The following is a 12,317-nucleotide window of genomic DNA, read 5'->3' on the forward strand; positions in this document are numbered from 1 at the left end:
TAGGATTCTGTAACGTTAGTGATTTACCGTGATTTACCCAGCTGTAGCTGTTGCTCCCTTCTGCATCATCCCTGTCTTTGACTGCAAAGTGAATGAATAAAGCTTGTGGCAGACGTTCAAGAGATTCGCGCTGTGATTGGCTGAGTGATCGTTCACTCAAATCAAGTAACAAATCAGAGAACACTTGCGGCCGCTAGGTCAAATAAAACGTGTGGGCCAGTCGGGGGACAGAGTAACCTGTTTCCAAAAAGTGAGGGGGACGTGTCCCCCCCGGTTGCTACGCCCCTGTGTGTGTGTGTGTGTGCGTGTGTGCGTGCGTGCTGTGTGTGTGTGTGTGTTTTGTTCTTTGTTGCTTTTGTAGTTTTGTTTTGTGGTTTTTATTTTCATGATTTTTTTGTGGTTTTGGGGGATTTTTTGTATTTTTGTTTTGCATTTTGGTTTTTGGTTTGACGTTCTGTATATCACCTGCATCCACAACAAAGAAAAAATCCACAAAAGTTTTCCATAAAAACACCCGATATACCAGATTTACATATTTAATTTTGTTCACAAATAGATATTAATTTTAGAGAAGACAGTCCTGGATGGAAGACCACCTGTGAAAGCTAGGTTGCTGTTGTAAGTGGTGTTAATGAGACCAGAAGGGGGTGCTTAACCTGTGGTCTGTGTGGGTCCTAATGCCCCAGTATATTGATGGAGACTCTATACTGCTCAGTGAGTGCCGTCTTTCAGAAGATGAGGTCCTTACTATCTAAAAAATCCCAGGATGTTCTTCGAAAAAGAGTAGGGGTTTAATCCCGGCATCCTAACCAAATTTTCCCACTGGCCTCTGTCCATCGTGACCTCCTAACCATCCCCATATCATAATTGGCTTCAACACTCTGTCTCTTCTCCACCAATCAGCTGGTGTTTGGTGTGCAGTCTGGTGCAATATGGCTGCCGTCATGTCATCCAGGTTGATGCTACACACTGGTGGTGGATGAGGAGATTCCCCCAAACGTGTAAAGTGCTTTGAGTGTCCAGAAAAGCGCTATATAAATGTAAAGAATTATTATTATATAAATATTTTTAAGTACATGCAAAAGTCTTTATAGAACCTTTACACATAACATGAATGCATAGAAAAGTATAATAAACAGCTTTGGCTCTTCCAGGAATAGAAGTAGTGTCTTATTCTTGCTGTTTTTCCCCTCTGTAATAATCAATACTGTTATTTAAAGAGTTAAGCAGTTGCTGGAATCTCTCACTAAAACACACTTTCTAAACTGTGCACATAAATAAGGCAGCCATAAGTGGAACTTTATTTATACTGTGAGTATAATAGTCATCTGTGGCCTGTTTGTGATCCTTCATGAGACCTTGCGATTGTATCAGCGCCTCTTATTATCACAATGAGAGGAGCGGTGTCATTTATTTGTATTTTCTTTGTGTGTATGTGTGTGCGTGCGTGTGTTTTCCATAAGGCCTGATGGAATCGGTACGGTTTTAGTCAATGAGAAGGAACATTTCGAGGAGATCAAAGAACGACTGCGGGTCCTGCTCGAAAACCAGATCACACACTTCAGGTACATCATTGTCAGTCAGTTTTGTTATTTTGACTTATTGTTAATTTATGCTCTAAATGACAATGTTTATTATTCCAATTTGCAGGAACTGTCATCAGTTGTTTACAGAATAAATCCAGAATATAGACCAGAGAAATTCTAAATTTTAATGCATAAATATACTGCTAAATGTGTATGTATGTATGTGTATATTTATATATGCAAGGTAAAACTACATATCCAATTACTATCTTTTACAAAGGAGTTTGCAGAAGCTAAAACTGTACTTATAAATGAAGAACAAAAATATTTTTGTTCTCTATGGAAATTTCTAGCGATGTTGAATATGTTAGTATTTACAAGTAGATTTTAACCACCTGTAAAATGTTCTTTCTAAAGGTATTGCTTTCCATTTGGACGGCCAGAGGGAGCCTTAAAAGCCACGTTGTCACTGCTTGAGAGGGTGTGTTCTTATCTTTAGCAATTTTATCTTGCACTCACTGTTTTGCTTACTTAATTAGAGAATGCAGTCTATTTTCAGATATTATATACATTATTTGATTATATATCATGGTAAACAAAATAAAAACATATTTATACTTGAAATAAAATGAAATAAAAATCTATTAAAAACATGAAAATAAAACAAAAAAATCATAATGATAAAATATTAATTATGTTATTGAATATATTGAAGTATAAAATTAAACTGTTAATTCATTCAATTCATTTTATGTACAGTTTAGATATTTTTCAGGTGCTGCTTATTTTTTTCAACACATATTTAAATCTAATATTTTTTATAACTAATTTCTTTTGTCTTCATCATGATGAAGGTACAAAATATTTTCTAGTTATTTTGCAAGATACTAGTAATCAGCTTAAAGGGCACATAGTTTACCTCTTTTTAATGATTTAATATTAATATTATGGTTCTTCTGAGTGTGCCAGTTTAGGTTCAGTTTAAAACACAATTCAGATTTTTTTATTATAATGTGTTAAAAAGTGTCATGTTGGGGGCGTGTCCACAGTTCTCTGATTTATGGGTGTGTTGCTTCACATGTAGACTAGTTTCGGCTTCCCGCCCAACGTAACAAGGGGGCGGGGCCATGAGCTCACCCGCTCTGCGTTTGCAACAGAGTCTGACAGGCAGACAGAGAAAAAGCTGGAGTGAGAGGATCACCATTCAGTCGTACATGTACGACTCTGACACAGACCAAGCAGAGAGTACAAAATCATTTGTGCCTTTGTACAGTTTTACAGCCAACTGTGTGCTAGTTTCAAGTGCCAAGCTTGTACACAGAAACTAATAACCACGCACACTGAATTAACTTTGACTGAGGCACCGGATGCGCTGCTCGAAGCCGCGACACGGCACACCAGACACTCTCTGTGGCACAGAAACATGACGTGTCCCGAATCGTCGCGCCATGCATTTTTGAATTCTAAACATAGGTTTCTGCAGTGGTCCGCGGTGCCCAGCCGTCGACTTGAGAGTACCCTGATAGATACCTATGTTTAGAATTCTAAAACGCATGCTAGTTAAGATCACAGGGAGCTTCTGGGATCGTGAGAAATGTAAACGGCTGAAGTATAAGGTAGACTCAATGAGAAGTACATATGTTTGCAAACCTACCTAAAGATACAACCAATAATTCCGATTAGAGTGATAATGTGGAGAATATTGATCTTGTGTTGAGCCCAATGAGCCTTGCATCTAAAAATAGAGCAAGAGTGTTCCTTTAGTGATATCGCTTCGACTCACGCTGAAAATGGCGGACGTGAATCAACAAACTGAGGATATGATGACGCGCCTGTCAATCAATATTGGTGGGCGGGGGGACCACACTCCTACGTAAAGTTGCGGTCGGTTTGAAAACCGTGTCAATTGGTCCACAGTTTTTTATGTTGTTAAATTGAAAAAAAGCACTGGGCACTGACCGTCACCCCAATATGACGGTCTATACACCATCAATGCACATATGTCTGTCCAAACAGCTTAAAAAGTAGATTTTTTACCATAGGTGCCCTTTAAAGCAAACTTTAGAGACTTAACTAGATGATTTGGGTTGATCAAGTTAGGTTAAGCAAGTCATTGGATAATGATTGAATAATAGCCAATCAGAAAAAAAAGAATCACTCAAGGGCTTAATAATATTGACATTATTATTATTATTTTAATTAAACAGCTTTTATAACAGCCAAACTAAACGAAAGAAGGCTCTTTTTTACAGAAGAAAATAATGAAAAAATAATATAGGAAAAACTGTGAAAATGTCCCCGCTCAGAACTTGGGTAATGTTTGAAAAAAATTGAAAAAAAAATAAAAACAATACAAGAGGGCTAATAATTTTGGCTTCAACTGTATTATGTTAATTATATTGAATAATCTATAAGTAAATGTCAGTTTCAAAAACCCAGTTACTATCTAAAGTGAACATGCAGTTTATTTGTGGTGTTTTTCAGGTCCTGATGAAGGACATTGTGACCCCGGTTCCTCAGGATGAGGTGAAGGCTGTGATCCGCAATTGTCTGGAGCAGGCGGCTTTAGTCAACTATCAGCGCCTCTCAGAATATGCCAAGGTGGAAGGTAGGAAGCTTGTGTTTCTCCTTCTTTTCAGCAACACAGTGCATATTCCTGTCTTTGAAACTGTGCTTAACAACAGTGATAGGTAACTAACCCCCATTATACAGAAGTCGTGATGAAATGCCACTGATATTGTTTATTTCAAAACAGGAAAGTTCAGTGTTGGTGTGTTATGGCTTTTTATGTTGTCTTATTCAGTAGTTTAAGGAGGATTCATGGGAAGTCAATATGTTATCTTGTGATTTTTCATATAAGTTATAGAAATTTATATATTTTTATTTGTAATATTTAAATGATCTCATGTATTATTATTATTATTATTATTATTATATACGCTGTAAATTGCAGATTCACAAAATTGTGTGGTAATAAAAATAATTATTAAGAAAGGTTTATTATTTTAATAAATTATCATTTTATGACCCAATGTTTTATTATTATTATTATTATTATTATTATTATTATTATTTATTTTTTATTTTTTTATAAGCTATACATTTTAGATTAATAAAACTGTTTGGTAGTATATATACTCATTAAGAAAGGTTTATTATTTTAATAATTTATTATTTTATGAACCCATATTGTATTATTATTATTATTATTATTATTATTATTATTATTATTATTATTATTATTATTATTATTATTATTATTATTATTATATAAGCCTAATAAAGTTTGAGATTAGTGACATTTTATGGTAATAAAAATATTAATCAGGAAATGTTTATTATTTTAAGTTGATATTCCTGTGTTTTTATTATTATTATTATTATTATTATTATTATTATTATTATTTTAGAAGCTGTACGTTTTTGGTTTTGGTTAATAAATATATTAATTAGGGAAAGTTTTATTAAGTTATTATTTTATGACCCCATGTTGTTGGCATTTTATTATTATGATTATTCATTCATTTGTTTTCTTTCTGGCTTAGTCCCTTTAATAATCTGTGGTCGTCACAGCGGAATGAACAGCTTATTATGATTATTATTTATAAATATTTATTTTATTATTATTATTATTATTTTTAAGAATCAAAAGCATCATCTACAATCTTTTATGACCCATTCCTTACTTTTTGAACAAGTATGTATTGTTCCAGGTTTGTTTTAGTCCTTTCTAGAAGTTTGTAAGTAAAAATGCATTCAATTCCCTCTCTCCAACCCTGGCCCGAGTGCTCTGCTCGATGGTTTCTTGCTGCCCTCTCTGGATGTTTGCCTCTTTCCTGTGGTTTAAAGTAGCTTTAACTGTAGTTCTAGAATAATTTAATGTAAAGAAAATAAACAAACTTCTTTCCAGCTTTTCATAATTTTTCCAGCTCCCCTGCTTCATCTGTTTACTGCAGATTCACTGCCTTCTACTGGCTTTCTCTGTCTTTTGTCCCTCTTTCTTTTTCTCCTTATCTCTCACTGTCTCTCCATTATGGGGTTAGATTTGTTACAGTAGTCAAAATGAATGATCTACAAATTAATAAACCGATTAAATAAAATGAAACACATTCACAAATAAATAAAATGAGATATGCAAATGTATGGTTCACAAAAAATGTGCTTGACTCACAAATAAATAAAAAGATCATGCATCTGACAAAATCAAATGAGCAAGCCGTTTTGACACTGAAGATTATTCATAAAAATAATATGAAAATGTTTATATTATACCAGTTTTACTTCTTAAGTGCATGAATATTTAGCAATTTAATGTTTATTTATGTATTTTTTGTATAATTTGTGAGTAGAATAGTATGGAGGTCCAAAGAAAAATGCAAAAATAAATACATAAATGCAATATTATTTGATTTAATAAAACATGTAGATAATGTACTTTTAAATTATTATTTTTCCTAAATTAATTAATTAATTATTTTCCCTTCATTTATTATTTTCTGCATGTATTTTTCATTTATATTTTATACTTTAAACTTAAATTAATTTCTTAATTTAATCTATCTATCTATCTATCTATCTATCTATCTATCTATCTATCTATCTATCTATCTATCTATCTATCTATCTATCTATCTATCTGTCTGTCTATCTATCTGTCTGTCTGTCTGTCTGTCTGTCTGTCTGTCTGTCTGTCTGTCTGTCTGTCTGTCTGTCTGTCTGTCTGTCTGTCTATCTATCTATCTATCTATCTATCTATCTATCATCTATCTACCTACCTACCTGCCTTCCTACCTATCTATCTATCTATCTATCTATCTATCTATCTATCTATCTATCTATCTATCTATCTATCTATCTATCTATCTATCTATCTATCTATCTATCTGTCTGTCTGTCTGTCTGTCTGTCTGTCTGTCTGTCTGTCTGTCTGTCTGTCTGTCTGTCTGTCTGTCTGTCTGTCTGTCTGTCTGTCTGTCTATCTATCTATCTATCTATCTATCTATCTATCTATCATCTATCTACCTACCTACCTGCCTTCCTATCTATCTATCTATCTATCTATCTATCTATCTATCTATCTATCTATCTATCTATCTATCTATCTATCTATCTGTCTGTCTGTCTGTCTGTCTGTCTGTCTGTCTGTCTGTCTGTCTGTCTGTCTGTCTGTCTGTCTGTCTGTCTGTCTGTCTGTCTGTCTGTCTGTCTGTCTGTCTGTCTGTCTGTCTATCTATCTATCTATCTATCTATCTATCTATCTATCTATCTATCATCTATCTACCTACCTACCTGCCTTCCTACCTATCTATCTATCTATCTATCTATCTATCTATCTATCTATCTATCTATCTATCTATCTATCTATCTATCTATCTATCTATCTATCTATCTATCTATCTATCTATCTATCTATCTATCTATCTATCTATCTATCTATCTATCTATGCATTTATCATTTATTTATTCATTTATTTATGCATTTGTTTACTTATTTATTTATTACTGCACTTATTTATTTCTGAACCTATTTGTTTTTGCTTGGAATTCTAGAATAGGCTTTTAACCTTTAAAATATCCCATACTTTTGACCAATAATGCTTTTGTGGATATGTTTTATTCTCAAATATTATATTGTTTATTTGTAAATTTATAAATCTTTACGTATATCATTCCATTTATTTGTGAATAATTTTTGTTTATTGACTTACATTCAAATTTAAGATCATAATCTTTTTCTTTTTTGGAATAATGAAACCAAACTAACCCCATACTTCTACTGCACTTCCTCCTTGTTTATTGGCTTCTCTTTTGATTTGGGGTCAGTTTGAGAAGCCAATATCTGGTGCAACTCTCCAGCAACACCCAGTGGTGTGTTGAATGTGAGATAGTTTCTCTCATAGACATGGACTGCTTATAGAAAAACACAGGTGATCAAATAGTTGTTGACTGGATGGAAGTTTTAATCTTATCTGAAATGTAAACTGTGGCCGTCCATGTTTATGAAGAAACGTGACTGCAGATACTGAAGGAGAAGACCTTAGTATCTCTTAACCTGATGACATCTTTGTTTTTCCCTATACTGACCTGTTGATTGCTGACTACTAAACTCAATGTGACTTTGGTACTAACCCTAACTGACCAAAACAAAAGATTTCTGCAGACAATAACTTAAATACAGGAGTAGGACTCAACAGAAGCTAAAACCAATAGCAAGGTACACCAAGTCTGAAATGACTAAAAATGAATAATAATAGTGTTTGCAAACCATATTTCACACAATAACTATTTACCATTAGTATAAGGAAGATTTCTTTGCAATTTAGAAAATAGTTCATGCACAACAAATATGCAGTTAAAAAATAGTTGTACTGTTTTTTATTAAATAATCAATAAGTCTAAGACACTTTCAGAAACAAATAGTAACAAATAAATGGTTATTATTATTGTTAAATATATTATAATGATACTAACAAAGTAATCCATTAATAAATTTGGTCACACTTTATTTTAATGTACAGTTCACAATATTAACAAACCATTAACTAAGACTTTTAGCTCAATAAACCACTAATTATCTGCTCATTAATAGCTTGTAAGGTAAAAGTTATTGGGTAGGATTAGGAATGTAAAATAAGATCATACATTAACTTCATTCATGCTAATAAACTGTAAATAAGTTACGGCAGATAATGAGCCAGTATAGTAAGTGGTGTGAATTGTTACTTAAACTAAAGTGTTGCCATAAATGTATAGGTAACACTTTAAATGGTCTATTAGTTAATGTATTTACTAACATTAACTAAGTTTGAATAATCTTGTAAATCATTCATTAATCATATTTCAACATTAACTAATGGATTATTAAAATAAAAAGTTGCTTGTTTACATTAGTTAATGCACTGAGTTATAATTAACTAAGATTAATTAACTTAAATAACATTAACCAGTGTTAACAAACATGAACAAATACAGTAATAAATGTATTACTAATAGTTTGTTCATGTTAGTGAATACATTAGCTAACATTAACTAATGGACCTTTATTTTAAAGCGTTATCAATGTAAATCTAAAATAACAAATTAAAGAGATTAAATAGTCTAATATTCAATTAAAATATAATTGTTCTAAACTATTTGCATAGTGAATGTGTCAAATAAAATGAATAATTTGTTATGAATAGTAACATATTGTTTATAGACATGCAGCTTTTATTTAATAAGTTTTCTTAGGAAGAAAATTCAGGCTTGGGATAAATTATCCGCAAAAACCCAACTCAGAAGGCTAAATTAACATCTAGTTTGTTTTATTCCTGAGTGTTGAGACCATTTTCCTTTAACCACATATACAGTTGGAGTCAGAATTATTAGCCCCTCTTTGATTTTTTTCTTTTTTTAAATATTTCCCAAAATATGTTAAACTGGGCAAGGAAATTTTTACAGTATATTTGGTAATATTTTTTCTTCCGGAGAAAGTCTTATTTGTTTTATTTCGGCTAGAATAAAAGCAGTTTTGAATTTTTTGAAAAACATTTTAAGGTCAAAATTATTAGCCCCTTTAAGCTATATTTTTTTCCATAGTCTACAGAACAAACCAGCATTATACAATAACTTGCCTAATTACCCTAACCTGCCTAGTTAACCTAATTAACAAAGTTAAGCCTTTAAATGTCACTTTAAGCTGTATAGAAGTGTCTTGAAAAATATTTAGTAAAATATTATTTACTGTCATCATAAAACCCCATCAAAAAAATCTTTTCGTTAAACAGAAAATGGGGAAAAAATAAACAGGGGCTAATAATTCAGGGGGGCTAATAATTCTGACTTCAACTGTACACTGAGCCATAGATCATATCAAGATTAACTGACCCCAAATATTGTAGAATAATTCCAAATAAACATCCAGATACAGTAGTTTGCTAGCCTTTCACCAACCCTGCCAGGCAGCTTTGCATGCTACTAAATTTGGTCAGAAGCCTCTTTAGTGCCCATGCAGCCGTTGTGCTTCTTCCTCTCTCTTTCTCCTCTGACCCCTTGCTCTTGCATGCCCCGATCCTCTTTTATAGGGAAAAAGAGAGAAATGTATGAGCATCCTGTCTTCTGTTTGGCGTCACAAGTGATGGATTTAACCATTCGTGAGTACCCTGCTCATCCGGAGCCACTCCATCACTTCCGCCTCCCAAACTTCAGTTCTTCATTTCCTTTCTGTCCTCTTCTCGTCTGCTTGCCTTTTTTTCTTTAAGTGTGTGAGTATTGGATCTTCAGTTGAGTGAATCAGTCACAGCTCTTTCTGTGGATTGATCAGAGTCGGCTTGTTTTATGCTTATTCTTTCTGTTTGTGACTTGAATGCATTTTTACTTTGCTTTTGTGTAAGTCACTTCTCCCCACCTTTGTCGTTTTTTTTATCGATGTGTCCCAGGTTTACAGTTCTGGTCAGGTACAGGGTGAATGTAAATAATTGAAATCACCTCCAGTCACAGGGATTTTTGGAGTCATTGTGTATCAAAACATGTTTTCAAGCTGTATGTTTTTTGTCACTTCAACAGCTTTTCACTGTGCGTCTTCACTATATTTGTGTGTGTGATTTGGGTAATTGCTTGTTTCTTGGGTTAATTTGGTTTCAGACATGTTTGTAAGAGATGTCAACTTTATAGAAGATTTCCGAAAGAATTATATAGAATTCTATATTTATTATTTTTTAAATGTTTTATAAAAGAAGGGATGTATAGTACTTGAGTAGTTGAATTGTATTGGTATACAGGTATTTCCACTTTACTGAAGTACCATTACAATTACAGAATGTACTCATATTTAAGTTTAATGTACTTATACATGTGCTTGTAGTGATTTTTATGTGCTCATACATGTATTCATTGTAATTTGCAAGATATATAAGCAAAATCACACAAGTAGCAGTGCGACATGGCTGTATATCGGCACTGGTGGGAGGCTGAATGGCCTTAGTGTCCCACTAGTGACAATATACAGCCATATCGCACTGCTACGAGTGTGATATTGCGTTTATACAACAGTTCAACGGCATATTTGGGTACAAAAAAAAAGAAAAGCAAACACGGAGAGTCTAAAAATCCTTTAGTATGAGGAACTACTTTCTTACAACATTTCTTCACATCTGCAGGTGGCGCCAGATTAGCAAGAACCGTTACTACTTCACCAACATCACTTTAGAGCTAGTGTTTGAATGATTAGCATAATATCTAAAGTGATGACAAAACAGGTGATTTTGCTGACATTTTAAGATAATAATGCTGAACAGCATGCAATGCCATCAGTCTAGAGTAATTTCCCAGTATTTATCTATTGCAATCGGGATATCACAATAATTAACCCCAAAAAAGCCAAAGCAGCGAAATCACTACCAGATTACTATTGTGTTTGCGATAAGGAAAAACGCTAAACACATGCGGGCATTTCTTCTTTCTTTTTTTTATTGAACTAGTCTGCAGTAGCAAAAACAGGAGAATCATTAGAAACAAACACATATAACCAAAAAGTAACTCAGGGTTATACAAAGAGTGTCAACACAAAATACATATATTCCTAATATGTGAGTCCCATCTCACAATCAATACACTACAATAACTTTGTTATAAATACAGCACTACAACATACAAAAGAGAGATATCAACTTATAGTGTCACTTACCAGTTTTATAATGATTTGATCAGCTGTAGTTTGAAATTACGTGTAGTTTTTCTACTCTAAGGGCTTATTATGTCCTGTCTGTCGCCATCTTGTGGATGGACAAATTCAACCGTCTTTGCTCTGCTCAGTATGACGGGCTAATAGATGGCGACACGCTGTATCTCTAAAATTATAAATATTTAAAGTAGGCACTATCATTATAACTAAACTGCATAGTTGAAATATAAACAAGTACATTCTCACCTAAAATAACCTCAAAATTACATTTTGTTGTCCAACAGCTGTAATATTTGTCAAACTGAAGTGAGTTTATTGATCTGCTGTCACCCTATGTTAGCAGAGTAATACAGAAGGGTAAGGAGACTGTACGAGTTCTGATACTGCAGAATTTTGCTTGGATATCAGCCAATCAGATTCGAGAACCAGACAGAACTGTTATATAATAGTATGTCTGATAATAGTTTTCCTTCTGGAGAAAGTCTTATTTGTTTTATTTTAGCTAGAATAATAGCAGTTTTAAATTTTTTTAAGAACTATTTAAGGTCAAAAATTTTAGCCCCTTTAAGCTATATTTTTCTTCGATAGTCTACAGAACAAATCATCGCTATACAATAACTTACCTAATTACCCTAACCTGCCTAGTTAACCTAGTTAACCTAGTTAAGCCTTAAATGCCACTTTAAGCTGTATAGAAGTATCTTGAAAAATATCTAGTCAAATATTATTTACTGTCAACATGACAAAGATAAAATAAATCAGTTACTAGAAATAAGTTATTAAAACTATTATGTTTAGAAATGTGTTAAACAAATCTTCTCTCCGTAAAACAGAAATTGGGGAAAAATAAACAGGGAGGGGGCTAATAATTTTGACTTCAACTATAAATATATATATATATATATATATATATATATATATATATATATATATATATATATATATATATATATATATATATATATATATATAAACACACTAGCAACAGTTGTCAAAATAACAAACCAATCAAAAAATAATTTTCATTACTTTTATTTGCATTGTAAAAACAGTAATATCACTCAATTTATGTTTTAAGTAATGTGTCATTATAGCCAGAGATCACTGTGCAAATTGCTGCCAAATTGATT

The 12,317-nt window shown here is 32.7% G+C and overlaps 1 protein-coding gene across 1 annotated transcript in view; it reads left to right on the top strand.

The window, feature by feature from the left end:
* The window catches only part of cadpsa (Ca2+-dependent activator protein for secretion a), a 267,285-nt gene that overhangs the window by 184,412 nt on the left and 70,556 nt on the right, over positions 1-12,317 (top strand). The window contains 3 exon segments of the mRNA XM_056467741.1: positions 1,464-1,565; positions 1,944-2,007; positions 4,011-4,134. Of these exon segments, the coding sequence (XP_056323716.1) occupies positions 1,464-1,565; positions 1,944-2,007; positions 4,011-4,134 (290 nt within the window).

This window comes from Danio aesculapii, chromosome 11 (genome assembly GCF_903798145.1).
Source record: "Danio aesculapii chromosome 11, fDanAes4.1, whole genome shotgun sequence".
Classification (NCBI taxonomy): Eukaryota; Metazoa; Chordata; class Actinopteri; order Cypriniformes; family Danionidae; genus Danio; species Danio aesculapii.